The sequence below is a fragment of the Danio rerio genome, chromosome 25 (genome assembly GCF_052040795.2).
Source record: "Danio rerio strain M-AB ecotype USA chromosome 25, GRCz13ab, whole genome shotgun sequence".
NCBI lineage: Eukaryota > Metazoa > Chordata > Actinopteri > Cypriniformes > Danionidae > Danio > Danio rerio.
In genome coordinates this window covers 9678598-9698874 of record NC_141045.1, presented here as the reverse complement: position 1 = coordinate 9698874, position 20277 = coordinate 9678598, and the positions used below count along the sequence as shown (strand labels likewise).

The window sequence follows — 20277 nt, the reverse complement described above, 5'->3', positions numbered from 1 at the left end:
CGGCCGGAAGTGCGATTTGCACATTAATGTAGCAATATTTTTACAGTACTGTGACGGTTGGGTTTAGGGTTGGGGTAGTCATTGATAAAATACATGGAACGTTTAATAAATAGTATAAATCATTTTCGTTAACGGCGAGGCAGTGGCGCAGTAGGTAGTGCTGTCGCCTCACAGCAAGAAGGTCTCTGGTTCCATCTCGGTTCAGTTGGTGTTTCTGTGTGGAGTTAGTATGTTCTCCCTGAGTCCCTGCCTTCGCGTGGGTTTCCTCCGGGTGCTCCGGTTTCCCCCACAGTCCAAAGACATGTGGCACAGGTGAACTGGGTAGGCTAAATTGTCCATTGTGTATGAGTGTGTGTGTGAATGTGTGTGAGGATGTTTCCCAGAAATGGGTTGCGGCTGGAAGGGCATCCGCTGCGTAAAAACTTGCTGGATAAGTTGGCGGTTCATTCCGCTGTGGCGACCACGGATTAATAAAGGGACTAAGCCGACAAGAAAATGAATGAATGATGAATTTTCGTTAACTTCCATAACCACATTTGGCAACAACCCATTCTTTCATAGCAAACTAATGGTAAGAAGGGGCGTGGTTAAAAATATCGTGTTTAGAACTTCTTGTGGGCCAATATAACCGTTTTTGTGAGGAATTTGTTTGCGGATACAAGTTATATTTTCTATTTGTGATGGCTAATTATGGACAGTATGTCAAACTGTATTTGTTCTTCTATAGAAGTCAATGGTTACCAGTTTCCAACTTGTAATAGCTGAATAGTGTTCAACAGCACAGTAGCAGGCTTGCGATCACATATGAGGGTGAGTAAATATTAATATTTGTGTGTGTGTGTGTGTGTGTGTGTGTGAGAGAGAGAGAGAGAGAGAGAGAGAGAGAGGACAAATAAGCGATAAAACATTTCTGATAAAATCACACTGCCTTCATAGGAATTCATTCGTTTTCCTTCGGCTAGTCCCTTATTTATAAGGGGTCGCCACAGCGGAATGAACTGCCCATTTGCGGAATTGTAAGTAGAAATACATTTCCGTTGATGTCGTGTGTACATTGCGTGCGAGGAAGCATATTTGGCTATAATGGGGGCTAAAATGAACTCGATGCCTATATAAACTGATGCTGTCACGACAAACAATGCAAAGCTGTCATGGTACACGACACGCGCGTTAACGCTCATTCAGACCCGCGGTGTGTGTTTCTTCACCACAAAAGAGGCCTGGAAATCGCTATTATTTGATAGTAAAACAAGATATGAATCTTCCCTTGTGTTGTGGCACACATGGGTTTTCATGAGGAATTTCAGAGTATTTGTACCATGACCGTCTTGTTTTCTGCTGCACTGAGGTAAAATGATGCAGGTCGAGTCGAAACTGCCCTTAGGAAAATGTACTGTAGAAGAAACCATTAAACATTACAAATCCCCGAATTGTATCTAGTAATTGTAGCAATTTTAGAGGTTTCTTGTGTGTTGGTTTATGGGTCATTCTTCATTTGTGGTGGTAATCCTCTCATAAAATGTTTGCGTGTTTGTTTGTATTTTATAGTGTGAACAATTTGTACACTGCTAATTGTTACATTTTTGTGTTAATACACTATAGAAATATCTGTAAATTAACAGTTTCTTTCTGTTATGTCATTTATGATTTATTTTCTCCATGTGTTTGTATCGTATTATACAGATTTAAAGTTCCTCTATCAACTTTTGATGTAGAAATTTTTCTTTTATTGACATTTTTAATACTTTGAAGTGATATATTGCCTGAGTCGGTGCTGAAGGCCTAAATCAGGGCTTCCAAAACTTTTCAGCCCTCGACCCCCAACATAACAGTTCCAGTGACTCGTGACCCCCACATTCCTCGGAGGTGGTTATAAACATACAAATGTTGCACACACAACAGGCCTATGTAAACACGAGCATATTCACAACACAAAAAATAGGCTATAATTTAGTCGTTTATTAATTTGATTAATTAAATAATAACCTGTGTTTTCAGCACAAGTCTATTTTTGGTTTAATTTTGCAGACTGACACTCATCATCCTTAATGTTCATTTGCCTGTAATTATTTTTAATGTATTTGATTGCTATAAAGGTGTCAAAAGATTTAACGTGGTGCGATAAAATCAATCTGCTGCTGCTGATGCTATTTCTTTGTTGTTAATCTAACATAAACACACAAAAAAGTAAAGGGCCGATGGCTTTTTATTTGCATGCTGTAGCTTTATGTAACTATAAACAACTATCATATCTTTGGTTATGGATATGGATAAAATATGGTAATTCTAATTGTTTAATAAAATTTATTTGACTTTTGGAAATCACCAAGCGACCCCCTCTTTGGGAACCACTGTTAAAAATTATGGCACAAAAGCTTGGTAACATATATCCCGTACTTTTATTTTACAGACTTAATTCTATTATTTCTTAAACCGTATTCTGTTACAACCGACTAAAATGTCAATAAAAGTGACATTGTTAAACTGCAAAGATGAATTTTTCAACATCAAAAATTGACAGAGCCTCCCATAATGCAATTCATAAGCGTAAGTATGCAGAAAACTTTACAATCACAAAATATGAAAAATGTTGTTTACCTGATATTTTTACAACATTTAAATCTAAAAGATTTAAAGTCTAAAAGATTGTATTTGTAAGCAAATATACATGTTCCTGCCACACCTCAGAGGTATTGAGGAATGTAATAACAACAATATTCCATTGAGCAAATGTAGATATTATTTAACATGTTTAACTTTATTAAAATGTTTTTAATTACATATTTTTTGTGTACTGTATATATATATATATATATATATATATATATATATATATATATATATATATATATATATATATATATATATATATATATCCTAAAGGATGTTTAACAGAGCAAAGAAATTTTTACAGTATGTCTGATAATGTTTTTTCTGCTGGAGAAAGTCTTATTTATTTTATTTCGGCTAAAATAAAAGCTGATTTTAATTTTTTTAAACACCATTTTAAGGTCAATATTATTAGCCCCATTAAGCTATATTGTTTTCGATAGTCTACAGAACAAACCATTGTTATACAATAACTTACCTAATTACCCTAACCTGTCTAGTTAACCTAATTAACCTAGTTAAGCCTTTAAATGTCACTTTAAGCTGTATAGAAGTGTCTTGAAAAATATCCAGTCAAATGTTATTTACTGTCATCATGGCAAAGATAAAATAAATAAGTTACTAGAAATTAATTTATAAAACTATTATGTTTCTCCCTTAAACTGAAATTGGGGAAAAAATAAACAGGGGGGCTTATAATTCTGACTTCAACTGTATATATGTATGTGTGTGTGTCCCAAATTCATGTCTGTAGTGTTACCACAATTGATGTCTCTCCTTTAAGAAGGGGGAAATCTATTTACTTCCTGTGTGTGTAAAGGTTATTGCAGGTGATCTTGATCTGAGGAGTGCAGGGTGAGTACAATCTTTCTTATTAAAGTTCTTAAAGTTGTGCTTAAGTTTCACACTTTATTCTCTGAGGTGATATTTTGATAACTTGCAGATCTATTTTAATCAAAATTTTGATAAATACATTCATACTTCTATCTTGAAATCATCGTCATGATGGCAGAAGGGTTTGGATTAAGGCTAATTTAGTTTGTCTGTGGTGTTTCTGTTACTGCTGGCTGGTAACTAGTGCTTCCTAAAGCCATAGTTGACCCAAAACTGAAAATTTACTTACCATTTACTCAGTCTCAAGTGGTTCCAAATCTTTGTGAGTTTTTTCTTCTTCTAAACACTAGTAGAAAGTAGATCATTTTATTTTATTAAAGAAGAAGATATTTTGAAGAAAGCTGAAAACCTGTAACCATTGACTAACATAGTAGGAAAAAACAAATACTGCAGAGGTCAATGGTTACAGGTATTCAGCGTTCTTTAGATTTCTAACTGGATGTTTGTAGAATGTAAAGTGCATTCTATGTAATGAATGTAAAGCATTTTCCTGCACTTTTTAGCAATAGACATGTGATTAAAATGATTTAAAAATCAAACTGTTCTTAAGCCCTTCTTTAATAGATTTAGCACATTAAACTTTAACATTTTAAATTAATAGAAATATATTTTATTTTAAAAGGCACTTAAGATGAAAATTCTCTTTTGTAAGCTGTTTGGACAGAGTTGTGTGTAGTGTGTCCACTGACATATTAGAGTAATATAAAGACAAAAAGTCTCTTTTTTTAAATTTCCTGCAGTTAAAATAGGATTCAAATCCCTCCCATTATGAGGCCCACCACAACGTGACATAGGAGTGCGGTTTCCCCGACCACCAAATTGATTGACAGACACGTAATAAAAAGTATTTTTTTCCATAGTAAAAAAAAAACAATACTTAAGACAGGACATGCACAAATCAAATGGGATTAAAGGATCTGTTCGGCTCTCTGTGATCATCATTCATCATCAAATGAGTTCAAGAATGAGTTTTACAAGTTTAAAACATTTTTAAAGCAGTGCATGTTTGTAATGAATTACAGAGGTTTTACCATCTTCATCACCACAGCCGCATGTCAGCAAAATTATAAAAGAAGATGCTTCAATCCCGGTTTGTGGACGTTAAATCTGATTTATTTTGTACATTAACATAACAGATATCCATACAGCAGTGGATATTAATGTGTATCCTGTCACATTTGCCATGCAAAAATAGTGCAAAGTTAAACACGCACGCTGCTTGTGTGTCTGTGTGTGTGTGTGAATTTTGTAATAACATTGTGCGTGACTCGTCATCGCAGAAAGGCTTGAATTACTACACAACAAATACATCAAATAATCATTTGGAAAGTTTTTACTGTAGTATTTCTCACAAACGTTACATGAGATCTGCTTCCTTCATGTCTGTCTGTTTATCTGACGCAGCCAAGGTGGAGATCAAGGCACACTCTGACAGGCACATGGAAAAGGTGGGCGGGGAGAACCAGCATTAAAGCACAGACATGCACCAAAACAACTACGTGGTGTTCAAAGCAAAAAAAAGTCAACGTTCTGAAAGCTATAATAAATGATCTGATGGTCGTTTTGAGCTGAAACTTTACAGACACGCTCTGGAGACAAAAAAAAAAAAAAGTATCTTAAATCTTGGAAAAGGGGTAAAATATGAGCCCTTTAAAAAGAAATCATAAATAAATAAATAAATAAATAAATTTCCCTCGCATTTAACTGCAATTGAAGACAAATATTGAATATTTAACTTGCCAGCAATAGAAGGCAAAAATGGACCAATAAAGAATCAGAGTTTCTATTATAATCAACTATTACAAATTCTATGATGGTTATTTCTCATAAATAACCATCTGTTGTTTTTTTCTGGAGGTTATTTTTTCTGGAGCCTTTTGATATTATTCCCATTTGATAACCCCACTATTACTACAGACAGCACATAAATAGTTATATACATCTACCATGGTTGAACTACAGTCATCATGTTGTTTTATTTGTTGTTATGCCATAGCTAATTTTCACATGCCTGAGGAAACCCAACCCAGACAACGTAAAGTCACTCTGGCGTTGTCTAAACCTATTAATAACCTATTAATTCCAGGTGATGGCTGCTGTAACGAACACTGAATCAGTCTGCGGAGACCTGTGTCATCTGTTTTTCATCACAACAAACCTTTATCTGCCATCTGACCTGGAGCCGCAAAAACTCAGATGGCGCCCAGGACATCCAGTGTTGTCCGAGGAGTGAGTATTCATTCAGATACCAGCACTCAGGAGGACGTCTGTGTGATGTACAGTAGCGGTTGTACTTTAGTAGTTGTTGAGAGTTTTGGCTGTTTCAACCTTGAACTCATGATCCATGGTGGTGACTAAACAGTATGGTACAAATAAGGGTTCGATGAGACCTCTGAGTGGAACAGTTGAATAGAGGGCAAACGTTTACTCAGTTGAAGCTGTATTAAAATGTAGTGGATGATGAGTATTGCAGTCAAATATAGAGAAATGTTAGTCAGCCAATACTGAAAGTGCTACATCATGCACAGGTGGAAGTATACTAGTGGTGGCAGTGATTTATAGTTAATTTATATTAAATTAAAAGAATAAATCTTTAATTATCCTTTATCTTAAATTTATGTAGACACATTAGTAAAAGGTATTTAAAAATTATATGAATATGAATGATATATTTTTTTTTTTAAATGCATTATAATTAATAAATTAATTATGTATTTATTTATAATTTTTTACATTTACTTAATTTATATTTAATTTTAACATTCAATTTAATAGTTTAATTTTATCATCTAATATTATGCTATTTTACATTTAACAAAAATTATAAAATTTTAATTGTGTATAAAATATTGTGCATTTAATAATTTCGTTTTAACATTTAATTGAATAGTTATTTAACATTTAGTAGTTTCATTTTATTATTTAATATTATACTATCATACATTTAACAAATATTTGTTCATTAATTTTAATAATGTATAAAATATAGATTTAATTAGCTTCGTTTTAACATTTAAAAAATTGTAAAAATATGTGTGTTATTCTGGATGATGGCAAACAGATAAATGCAGTGGTTAAATCCTGCTTCTTTCAGCTTCGACTCTTAAAAACAGTTAAATCTATTCTATTTAGAAAAGATTTTGAAAAAATAATCCTTATATTATATTAAAATAATCCTTTATTACCACAAGGCTGGAATATTGCAACTCTTTATACTTTGGGATTAGTCAGAAAGCCTTATCCCGTTTACAATTAGTTCAAATTGCTGTTGAAGGCTTTCCAAGAAACATGACCACATCACACCAGTTTTATGCACTTTGCGCTGGTTGCCTGTGCGCTGTTGAGTCACTTTTAAAATTCTTCTCCTTGTTTTTAATTCTCTAAATGACCTGGCACCTTCTTATCTGTCAGACATGTTAATTGAGCATCAGCCTGAGGTGCGTTTCCAAAAACCATCGTTAGCAAACTAAGGTTGCAAGTACCATTGTTACAAACATGGTTCGTTTATTTGGTGTTTCCCAAATCAGTCGTTCCAACGAGCATTCGCAGACTGCCTCGCAAACTTGTTTGTTTGCAACTACACCTCTGGAGCTGTAGTTAGAAACAGTTCCTGGCTGTGTTCTATTCACAGCCGTGGCTCATGATGAAAGCTATAGGTGACCTATTATTTAAAAGCCAAATTTATGTTACATCTCCAAAGCTTGTGTAAAACATAGCATACGCTTATGCTTTTAACTTATAGTAGGTTATTTATTAAGTAGGCTGTACTGTACTATATATGACATGGGCCTGCTGGTTAGAACATTTCTGCAGTGGTTTGCATGTGTCAAATTGTAAAAGTAGACTTTTTAAAATATAAAAATAAACAATATCCTACTTAATAATAATCATAATAATAATAACATTAATAATAATAATAATAATAAATATTATTAATATTATTAAAGTAGGATTTTTTCATTTGCTAATAAATAATAATAATAACTTAATAATATTAAATTTCATTTCTTATAAATTGTCTCATTATTTATTTATTAGATTTATCTATGAGATTAGAATACGTGTTAGCTTTTGTAAGTGATTTAATGTTTTAGAATAGAATAATGTCCTTAATAATATTTGTAAAGGAAACACAGGCCCTATATGTGCCATTTACAAATATTTCAATGAATATGGAAAGTGCGTGCATGTTTTTACCAAAACTAATATTGGATTATTATTATTTTTTTGGATGTGTGTGCATGTAAAACAATATAATTTGCACAAAGAAAGCATGGGGTTCTTCTCTAAAGAAGTTGGTACTCCACCCAGCATCATTATGGGCGTTTTAAGTTATAACTAACGTGGTTTAAATTACGGATCTGCGACAGAGAAACTACGGGTTTTGGGAAACACTCCTCACTACATCGTTCTTTTCCCAAACGATGCATCACACTATAATAGTTCAGCCATGAGTCATGTCATTATTTGGGAAACTCACCCCAGGTTGGTCTCTTCGGTAATCTACCCGGAGATTATATATCCCTAAATCAAGGCTGAAATGCAGAGGTGACTTCGCAGTAGCTGGTCCTAGGTTGTGGAATGCTCTCCTCCTCTGTATTAGATTGGTTTCATCTCTGTTTGTTTTTAAACCTAGGTTGAAAACTTACCCTTTGATTTGGCATTTTTTAATGAAAATGGTCTGTTTTAGATATAATTTTATATTTTTCTTTGTTGTGATGTGTATTGTCCAGCACACACTGGTTAACCTTTGGTTGTGTTTAATTGTGCTATATAAATAAAATTGACATTTAATACAGAGATGCCCAAAGTAGGGCCAAAGTTGGCTCTTGGCAACCTTTGATTTGGCCCGCTGTGAGAAGAGAGGGAGAATGATGGGGATGCTTCAGAGACTGTCATTTCAAATTTAATGTAACCTTCTATTCGTTTGTTTTATTGCCAAGCTACAAAAAAAAAAAAAAGCGAACTGAAACTAAATGTTTCAATTTAAATGGTGTAAATTAATTCGATTTAGTTATAAATATGCATACTGTCACCTGATGGATAGAGGACAACGCAGAGGCTTCGGTGAGCAGATCAAGGCAAAGGCAGATCTTTCCTGGCATAGTATCAACAAGGTCCTGGAAATATTCCTAAGAGATTTTGACCCAAATTGACAAGATAGCATCACGCAGTCACTGCAGATTTGTTGGCTGCACATCCATGATGCGAATTTTCCACCACATCCCAAAGGTGCTCTATTGGATTGATTTCTGGTGACTGTGGAGGCCATTTGAGAACAGTGAAGTCATTTCGATGTTCAAGAAACCAGTCTGAGATGATTCAAACGTTATGACATGGTTGGACATGTTGTGCGTTCAGAGATGCTCTTCTGCATTCTTCTGTTGTAACAAGTGGTTATTTGACTTACTGTTGCCAGTCTGGTCATTCTCCTCTGGCATTAACAAGGCATTTGCATCCACAGAACTGCCGCTCACTAGATATTTTCTCTTTTTCAGACCATTCTCTGTAAACCATAGAGGTGGTTGTGTGTGAAAATCCCAGTAGATCAGCAGTTTCTGAAATACTCAGGCCAGCCCGTCTGGCACCAACGTTCAAAGTCACTAAAATTACATTGCTTTCCCATTCTGATGCTCGGTTTAAATTGCAGCAGATCGTCTTGACCATGTCTTCATGCCTAAATGCATTAAGTTTCTGCCATGTGATTGGCTGATTATAAATTTGTGTTAACGAGCAGTTGGACAGGTGTACCTAATAAAGGGGCCGGTGAGTGTAGTTTGGTATATGTATCTTCTGCTCGATGCTCCCAATGATATTTGGTTTTTGGCCCTTCAAACAAAAAAGGTTTTGCATCCCTAATGTAATGGTTTAATTTATGTTTAATAGTTTTTTTTTTTACATTTTATCATTTAATATTATATTATTATTCATTTAACAAATATTCATTTATTAATTTTTAATAATGTAAAAATGATTAAACATTTAATAGTTTATTTTTAATATTTAATTTAACAGTTTAATTTGAGGAATTTTATCATTTAATATTATACATTTAACAAATATTTATTTATTAACTTCGAATCATTTTTGGCTCTTTGGGCTACTGTGGCCAGTATATTGACCGTATGTGACCGATAATGTTTATGCTACACCTGTGAGAACACCATGTACACTTACTGTACACGAAACTGATTTAGCCCTCCAGCTAAAGCTTCAGAACAAACTGTCTGGATCTAATAGGGGTGTATGTATGTCAAAGTTTGCGCTGGCCTCTCCCTCAAGCAGTTCCTGCAGATTGCTGGCTATTTCTTTCACTTTAACCTCTTATAAGACCAGTCCTGTTAGGGTGACGTAAAGACTACAAGTGCACACGTCCAAACAGTCACAAGTGGATAACAATGAATAGTGGTGTATATGAATACTGAAATGTGTACAGTAAATCTACAGTAATTAAAAACATGTTGAACTCTCTTATACATTACAAAATTGGTTGTTAAAACCCACTGAGCAGCCAACTGTGAACTTTGCCACTGATTTGGTGTATGCACTAGCTTATAGATAAACTTAAGATCAGAGATGGAGGACTCATCACATTATTTTAGGACTTCAGACCTTTGATAATCATGACTTTTTTTCATTGTGGAGTACTGGCCTTGGAGCAGTGTTCAGAGTTGCAGAAATAGCCGACTATGTGATGCTATATTTTGATAAACTAATTTACCATTCATTATAGAGGTGTGACAAGATCTCTTGAGACTAAATTGCCATTGAAATTTATCGATAAGGTGAAAAGTTGTCTCGTGAGTTGTGATGTTATAATGGAGCGTGAGAATGAAATTAGCACTGAAGATTGGAGGTAGGATTAAATTTGAACTGCAAATCAAGTGCTTTGCACTCACCTGGAAACTAGGCTTGGGTGGTATCTAAATTTTGATATCATCAAACCTCCTCCCTATTTTACCTTGGTATACAATATTACCGTGCAAAATAAAAAAAATATGATATAAGGCTCAGACAGCTGCACCAAACTGTTGGCTTGTGCCTAAACCATTCAGAAACTGAATACCGTATTTACGACCTAAGGTTTGCGGTCACCTGTTTGTTGCACAATTTGCAAATTGTCTTGTTTGTATTAGAGATCTATGTGCTGTCTGTATAAACACACACACACATAGACACACAGCTCCAAGCTCTCTCTCATTCACACACATACACACAGACAGCACCAAGCCAGCGATGCACAGCATCATGCTCTCTCTCTTTCACACACACACACACACACACACACACACACACACACACATAACCAGCATCCACACGGAAGCGTGAGTGCTCTCTCGGGAGCGATATTGTTAGACCGCACGCTCCCGTTTAAATTACACCAGAGTTACCGTCCGCTCCCGCGCTTTATTCAGAAATTTATTCCCGCACCGCAAGAAATCTGGTCGGGTCCCGCAGCTCCCGTGGTACAGCAGCGGGAATGCAGACCTCCAGTTCGTATTTACCATGTCTCCTTTCTCGTTCGGTCGAAACTCGAAATACTGCCAAACTGCAGAGGTTGTGTTCTTTTTCGAGACCAGGTCACTTGGTGCGCGACTCGCCATCTTACCTCACCTCTTTCTCTCTCTCCTCCACACCTTTTTAGGCATTAAATAAATATTATTTAATAATTACTACTTATATCCTATATAAGTGCATTGTTTTTTATGACGGTATTGAAACTGATACCGTTGCTATTTTTAGATACCGCGGTATACCATCTAACCGTTTTACCACCCAAGCCTACTGGCAACCCAGGCTGGCCTTGGTGTTGCACGTGTCACTCGTTTGCATCGGTAAAAGTGACGTAACCACTTTTTTTTTCCAGCGGCTGCCGCATCCAACTAACATTATCTCAGGGCAATTCATAACTGTTTGATTTAGTGGGACATTCGTATAATCTAATTTGTACAATTTGCGCATCAACCAATGACGGTTGGGTTTAGGGGTGGGGTTGGGTGTCACGCCTCCTTTTTTAAAATCATACATTTTCATACGACTGAACTTATAAGAATTCGTTTGAATTAGCCACTAAACTGGCAAAACGTAAAATTACGTTTTCTCGTGAGATCAGGCTGCATCCAACAGAGGCTACAACTGCAGCAACACAATATGGTTCGTATTGCAATTAGGATGCTTAAAGTCATAATCGTCGTAAACACAAATGCAAATAAGACATGTGGAGATTTCTGTAACACTATTGCTGTGCAGCTCAGACATGTAAAGACCATAATCAAATTATTAATGTCGTGAAGGACTTTTAGCCGCATTTTGCGACAGGACACCAGAACAGATGTTTGACACTGTTCTCTGCACCTACTAAGTCAGTAAAGGACCACAGACACACATATTTCTAAGTGCACACACACACACACACACACATTCACTGAACTCCTGGAGACTCGTCACATCATTATCACGGAACACGTTATGCTACTTATGTTTTTTTAAAGTTTATTTGTGGCAAAGGAGTTTGATTTCTCATGTGAAACTGTAAAGGGGAGAAGCTATTCAGTAGAGTTTATAGATAAATATTTTGCATGTGCTTTACAGTATGAAATTAATTAAAATATAGTTTGTGATTTTTTTTTCCTCAGTTGAATAAAAATCTATTTTCCATAGATATAATATTTAAAATTATGTATAAATATTTTCCATTCACGTAGGCTATTATGAAAATAATTTGCCGTGTTGCATGTCTTTTACTGCATAGAATTCATAGAAATAGAAGTAAAATAACATTAATTACAACGTGATTAGAAAAAAGTATCTAGTTTTGAAATTTGTGGGGGTTTTTTTTGTTGAAACCAATTTCATGTCTTGTCTCGTAATGTGGAGTAAGCATCTCGTCCCACCCTTAATTAATTATATTACTATATCAATAGCTAGCTGTAAAGGGAAGGCAAGATCCTGGCAACAGCGAAAAGGCCCTGGTATATTGCAAACAGTTCAAACCGAGCATCAGAATGGGGAAGAGAGGTGATTTAGGTGACTTTGAACGTGGCATGGTTGGTAGTGCTGTACGGGCTGGTCTGAGAATTTCAGAAACTGCTGATCTACTGGGATTTTCACGCACTACTATCTGTAAGGTTTACAGAGAATGGTCTGAGAAAGAAAAAATATCCAGTGAGCGGCAGTTCTGTGGGTACAAATGCCTTGTTGATGCCAGAGGTCAGAGGAGAATGGCCAGACTGGTTGGATAGAAAGGCAACAGTAACTTAAATAAACACTCGCTACAACCAAGTTCTGCAGAAGAGCATCTCTGAAAACACAACACCTTGAGGCAGATGGGCTACAGCAGCAGAAGACCACACCGGGTGCCACTCCTGTCACCTAAGAACAGGAAACTGAGGCTACAATTTGCAGAGGCTCACCAAAATTGGACAATAAATATTTAGAAAAATATTGCCCGGTCTGATGAGTCTTGATTTTTGCTGCAACATTCAGATGGTAGGGTCAGAATTTGCCATCAACAACATGAAAGCATGGATCCATCCTGCCTTGTATCAACAGTTTAGGCTGGTGGTGGTGTAATGGTTTGGGAGATATTTTCTTTTTAGTACTAACTGGGCATCATGTCAAACGCCATAGCCTCCCTGAGTATTGTTGTTAACCACATACATTTCTTTATGACCACAGAGTACCCATCTTCTGATGGCTACTTCCAGCAGGATAACGCGCCATGTCATAAAGCGTGAATCATCTCAGAATGATTTCTTGAACATGACAATGAGTTCACTGTACTCAAATGGCCTCCAAAGTCACCAGATCTCAATCCAATAGAGCACCTTTGGGATGTGGTGGAACGGGAGATTTGCATCATGGATGTGCAGCCGACAAAACTGCAGCAACTGTGCGATGCTATCATGTCAAGATAGACCAAAGTCTCTGAGGAATATTTCCAGTGCCTTGTTGAATCTATGGCAAGAAAGATTAAGGCAGTTCTAAAGGCAAAAGTTGGTTCAACCCGGTACTAGTAAGGTGTACCTAATAATAATAATAATAATAATAATTCCTTACATTTATATAGCGCTTTTCTAGGCACTCAAAGTGCTTTACACAATGGGGGGGGATCTCCTCCTCCACCACCAGTGTGCAGCATCCACCTGGATGACGCGACGGCAGCCATTTTGCGCCAGACTGCACACCACACACCAGCTGATTGGTGAAGAGGAGACAGTGATGAAGCCAATTGAATATGGGGATGGTTAGGAGGCCGTGATGGACAGAGGCCAGTGGGCAAATTTGTCCAGAATGCCGAGGTTAAACCCCTACTCTTTTTGAAGGACATCCTGGGATTTTTAACGACCACAGAGAGTCGGGACCTCGGTTTAACGTCTCATCCGAAAGACGGCGCTCACTGAGCAGTATAGCGTCCCCGTTACTATACTGGGGCATTAGGACCCACACAGACCGTAGGTTGGGCGCCCCCTGCTGGCATCACTAACACCACTTCCGGCAGCAACCTAGCTTTCCCATGTGGTCTCCCATCCAGGTACTGACCGGGCGCAGCCCTGCTTAGCTTCAGTGGGCGACCATGTGAGAGTTGCAGAGAGCTAGCTGCTAGCTGTCTAATAAAGTGGCCGGTGAGTGTGTTTATAATTTGTAAATCACTTTGGATGAAACTGTTTGCAAAATGGATGAATGTAGCTTAAAGGTAAAGGTTGTGTTGCACCAAGTGTGGAGAGAGCTCTGTTTGTAGAGCATGATTAAAAAATGATTGGAAAACCTTTTTCCATCAACATGACTGCTTTAATTTTTCAGTAAAACCTGTTCTCTCCTTTATTCTATGTATGAGGCTGATGATCCTGGTGAAAGATGTTAGATAAATCAAGGTGATGGAAAAGGGAAGAGCTGTACTGTGAAAGTCTTATTTTGCACAGCCCCAGCCTGAGAATTTAGGTCTTCTCTATCATCCACAGCAAAGCTCAAAACAAGCCCTTTTTAATATCTTGAGCAAAGATGAAATACATACAGCAGGAAGTGGTTGACAAACTGTACAGTAGCACTCTTTAAATTGATTAATGTCCTTTGCCTTTTGTCAATCCCTAAGCCAGTGATGATTAATTTATTAAAGAAAGGTCTGGGAGGGTGTGGGATTTTCCGGCCTGAAATTGTGTCCCAGTTTGGTTCCAAAGACAATAAAGGTATATAAGTTCACAGAGAACTAACATACCTTCAGAAACCTGTTTGCAAATATTCTGCTGTTTGCAGATTTGTTCACACCTCTGGCACCCTAACCATACATCGCAGCAACAATATCACGAATATTAATTAATCACGTTTTACTCAAATCACCTCTCACTCTCTCTTATTGATACCGCTGTACCTAAATACTTTTCATGCTTTTAGCTTGGCCTAATTTCAGTTACATTCACATTTTAGGCCAAGTAGTTTTTAATTTGTATTTATTTTACATGATTTTATAGTTATAACCCCTTTTGCATAGAAATGCATATCGCATATTTTTATTATTGCACATAAAACTTCCATAGTCCTGGTTTCTACTACTGTATATGTTGATTATATATAAACACAGCTGATCCTCCCTATGTTCCTCCGAACCAGCGGAGTGCCTTTTTGCTCTTGTAGATGATATAATTACCAAAGGGTTGTGCAAAAGATATGTTTCCGTTTTCATTTTTGGTTTGAATGCAATAAAAAGCAGTTAGGCATTCATTCATTCATTTTCTACCACTTTTCCGGGGCCGGATTGCAGGGGCAGCCATCTTAGCAGAGAATCCCAAACTTCCCTCTCTCCAGACACTTCCTTCAGCTCCTCCGGGGGGATCTTAAGGCGTTCCCAGGCCAGCCGAGAGACGTAGTTCCTCTAGCGTGTCCTGGGTCTTCCCCGAGGCCTTTTCTCCTCCATGAATCGCCACCTTATCATGGTGGAGGGGTTTGAGTGCCTGAGTGATCCTAAGTGCTATGTTGTCGGAGGCTAATGCCCCTGATAGGGTCTCCCAAGGCAAAAAGGTCTTAGGTGACAGGTCAGACTAAGTGCAGTTTAAAAACCCTTTATGAGTACAAGAACATCAAGAACCGAGATGTTGCCCAGTATGGTGCAGCCGGGGCCCCACCCTGGAGCCAGGCCTGGGGTTGGGGCTCATTTGCGAGTGACCATCCTCCCGCAGACCCACCACCTGCAGGGGGAGGCGTAAGGGGCCGGTGCATTGTGGAACGGGTGTGGTCAGAGGTTAGGACCGCGACAACTTGATCGTCAGACGCAGTTAGGGAGTTACTGAATTTTTGGCGGCATAAATCTTAAAGTGACACTGTGCTTTAATGATGAACAAACAGCAAACGCGAGCATCATTTAGGGCTCTTCATTGGAATAATTCAGCCTGATCTCACGAGGAAATGTAAGTATTGTGCGTTTTGTCAGTTCAGTGGCTAATTCGTTCCAGTTCAGTCGTACGAAAATGTACGATTTTAAAAAGGAGATGTGGCACCTAACCCCACCCCTAACCCCAACCGTCATTGGGTGTTGAGCAAATCGTACTAAATTGTACGTATTAGATCGTACGAATTCATACCAATTAGCCACTAAAGCAAAAAATTACAAACTGCCGTGAGATTGCTTTGAGTAATTATACACAGTAAAAAGCTAGTAGTTACTTAAAAAAGACGAGTAACTTGAAACTGTTCAGTTGGCTTAACTTAATTTTTATAATTATGCACATTCTCAATTATTTTAAGCTAACAAATCACTTTTTACAATGTTGTAAAAATGAAAATTGATGTAAATTTAGGTAATACCATGAAAAAAGGTGATGTTATTTGATAACTTGATTTAAATTCTGTATTATTTTTAATACAATGCAGTGCATTATTTTGGAGCTAGTTTATAATACTGATTTGAGGACTTTAACACGGGTGTATACAAGGTCATTAACTGTGCTGTGTGGATACAATGTCAAATAGTCAATGGAGATAAGAAATAGTCCGTTGTGTCCCTTTCTTAAAATAATATGGGCTGCTGGAATTATAACCATGTGAAAGTATTCACAATTACAATGGGGAACACTGAAAATTAATGGTCTAGTTCATGCATACAAGCCTATTTTGTGTCAGATAAATCAGTAACAAGTTCAACTGAATGATGTCAGTGCCTGGAGAAGGAGAAAGATTAAAAAGCGTAGCACAATCGTGTGCATTATGTAGCTGACAAAACTGCTTAAAGATTAAAACCCTCTGCAGACTAATAAGAGTGCTGCATAACATTCAGAATATGTTTCTTATACATTTTTTGTATGTAGGTTCATTAAAGTGGTAGGAATCAAACCAACCAGGGTTAAATCAAAACTTAAAGTATATGAAAACTGGGCAAAATGATGAAGGCATGAAGTAATTTGCATAATTCTGACTTTGGTGGTGGGTGGATTTTTCTGCACAGCATTATGGGTACTGTAGTTTTTCAGCATTTAAAACTGTTATTTTATAATTAATGCAAACAAAATGGAGCTGACAACAGGTATGTCTTTAAAAGTTTATCGGTTGTTGTTGAAATCATTTAATTCGTAACATTTGCTATTACTCGCAGAATGCTAAGTTAAAATAGTTTGATAATAGGCCAAGTTAATCAAACATTTATAATAGCTAGTTATCAAAAATATAGTCAGAATTGTATTTTTAGAAAAGAATAATTATTTTACAAATTATAAATGATTTTAAAGTGTTTAAGTAAGTGGCGGTTCATTCCGCTGTGGTGACCCCAAATTAATAAAGGCACTATGCCGGAAAGAAAATTAATGAATTGTTGAATAGGTCTTGCCCTTTCATGAAAATCAGGAAGAAGTAGTAGGCTCAGGCCCATATAACCGGGGGGGGGGGGGGGGGGTTTGGATGGTTCGAAAGACCCACCACTCACTGAGAATTTGTTCCGAACATGAGCTCATTTGTGCTATTTTACTGTGTCATCATGGTGAAAATAACTCATCAAAAAGGCTTTAAGACCAAGCAGAATCCTCTGTTGGCTGTGTGACTTCAGCTTATCAGTTTGGCCTATGCTAACAATTATTTTAGTCCAATAGTTAGCTGTGAAAGAAAACATACTTTGGCCACTGTATTGTTGAGAAAACATTTCACAAGTAACTTTTATTCTAAATCTTGGAGATATTTTAAAATGAGCAATGAAAAGGTGTGACGCACTAAAGCAGCCCATATTAAAGTTGATTTGAATATTATTTTGGCTAAAATAGTCAAGTGTGACGACCATCCGAAAAACTAATTCAAAATAGTGCTTAAAATGAAGTATTTAAAGTTCGGTATTAAATAAAAAATTAGGCGTATAGCTGCAAAAAGTTTTTTTTTTTTTTTTTGAGTAAAAAGAACCAGCAAACATGGATCTGAGGCTTGCTGTTAGTTTTGTAGCCAAACAAATAATTTCCCGCTCAAATTAGTAGAATATTGTAGTGTAAATGCATGTGTGGCAGAAAACGTGTTTTTTTCTCTCTAAACAAAAGTTAGCCAATTATACTATAGCCTAGATCTATAATACAAAACACATTTCCAGTAAAGGAATAATAATCGCAATATTCAATTTTAAAACTGTAAAAAGGTGGAACGTTCATGATTTGTCTGTGCCTGGGGAATATTGACCCCCATTAAAAAGAAAATGGTTTGATCTTGTATTGCAAAATTAGAACGGTCTATTGCTAAAAAGTAGACGATGAAAATTTGAAAATGTGACGGTTTTACCCGAGAGAATTTATCCGTCGTCAGGCGAGATTTCTCTGCATGTCGCGTTAGTGAAATCATTATATCCAGGTATTTTTGGTTGTTAATTTAATTATTGACTTTTAAATTACGGTGGTGCACTGAGTAGCAGTAGCGCGATCGCATCACAGGTCGCTGGTTCGAGCCTCAGCTGGGTCACCTGGCATTTCTCTCGGAAGTTTGCATGTTCTCCCCGTGTTGGCGTGGGTTTCCTCCGCGTGCATGCAGCACAGGTGAATTGAATAAGCTAAATGGCCGTAAATTAGTAGTCGTAGCCTATATGTGTATGAATGCAAGAGTGTATAGGTGTTTCCCGGTGTTGGGTTGCGGCTGGTAGGGCATCTTCTTCGTGAAACATATGCTGGATAAGTTGAAGGTTCATTCCCAGGTGACGACCCCTTACTATACTAAGCCGAAAAGAAAACGAACGAATGAATGAATTTAGCCTACATATTTAGAGTTTTAGTTAAAGGTGTTTAGTTCTAATAAAACATTTCAAAAATATACCGTGAAACTGATGAAAATTGATATAGCCCTATTAATAATAATGAAAATAATAATGGGTGTTCGGTGAGGTTTTGTGTCGTGTGGACTCCATGTGATGTGGACCCAGCATTCGCTTCTATGCCCTTGAAAGTTTGTGGCACTTCTTGAAAGTGATTTTTTTTATTATTTCCTCAGGGCTTCGAGTGGGCGAGGATTGGTGATGCAGACACACCTCCGCGCTCCCGCTGCTTTTAAAAGTGCCCCAGATGCGCGTTCACAGCTCCAGCAGCATCATCTGACATCATCAGCTCAAGCTGTAGACATGGGCAACTGCTTCGGCTCCAGGGGCATCTGCGACCGGCCAAAAAACACCAACATCAGACTCAGTTTACCCGCGGTGTGCTTCGTCTGGCAGGTGTCCATGATCATACTTTTCGGAGTGTTTGTGCGGTATAACGAGGAGGCAGACACTAACTGGGTTTACACGAAAAAGGAAAAAAATATAACAAGTGATATAGAGAACGACTTCTACTTCAGATATCCAAGTAAGTACATCATTTGTTATGACTATTATTACTATTGTTTTTGAATGATAGTATTAATATTGCACGTTTTATGATTACTTACAGTAAAGAACAATATTCCTTGCATGTTTTCTTACATAATATATTGCTTTAGTCATTTATCATCTCCTCATGTTTATTGTCTATTTAAAAGTTAATTTAAATTTCTTCTTTGTTTTTAATATTGCGTAATTCTTATTTAAAAGTTCTAGAAAACATGTAGACATTCAAATATAAAATTTCTTCATTATTTGAGATGTATACAAATTAAATATGCCAAATGTTTGGTGGTAGTATCTAATTTTCTGTTGAATATTCATAAATGTATCACTTTTTTTATCATACATGTAATATTGTGGTATAATGTATGTTATATTATCAATCTGTCTTCTAGAGATGTTGTCTAAAGATTTATACTTCTATTATTAATTTTTGTATAATGCTATTAAATAAAATGTTCATTGAATTCTTTGCGATAATTTATTATTATGTTGCCATAATATCATCTATACTAAATCTACATCTATAGAAATCTATATCCTAAAATTTATCATTGCACATTACAAGATTATTTTTACATTTTTATTAGTTTATTTTAGACATAATTTAATTATTTTTTAATGTTTTAGAAAATTAATTAGACAGCAATTATGTGTTTCAGTTTGTTTTTTGGTACTTTATTATTTAATATCTTATAATTGTTAATATTTAAGTGTTCTAGAAAATTTATTAGACCGCAATTATGTGTTTCAAGTCTGTTTTTCTGCTGCTTTATTACTTAATATCTTATAATTGTTCAATTTTAAATGTTCTGGAAAATTCATTGTACAATAAATATTTTGTTAAAAAAAAGTTTTTTTGGTGCTTTATTATTCAATATACTAATTGTTAGTATTTAAATATTCTAGAAAAGTAATTGCACAGTTATTATTTGTTTAAGTCTGCTTTATTACTCAATATGGTATAA

General features: G+C 36.3%; 1 protein-coding gene across 13 annotated transcripts in view; it reads left to right on the top strand.

The window, feature by feature from the left end:
• The first annotated feature begins 839 nt into the window (after positions 1 to 839).
• The window catches only part of rhcgb (Rh family C glycoprotein b), a 39896-nt gene continuing 20458 nt past the window's right edge, over positions 840 to 20277 (top strand). For 2 of the 13 annotated variants that reach the window (NM_001444192.1, NM_001444190.1), the window contains 2 exon segments: positions 18208 to 18312; positions 18943 to 19292. In NM_001444192.1, the coding sequence (NP_001431121.1) occupies positions 18968 to 19292 (325 nt within the window). In that variant the 5' untranslated portion in view covers positions 18208 to 18312; positions 18943 to 18967. 13 annotated transcript variants of the gene reach the window in all.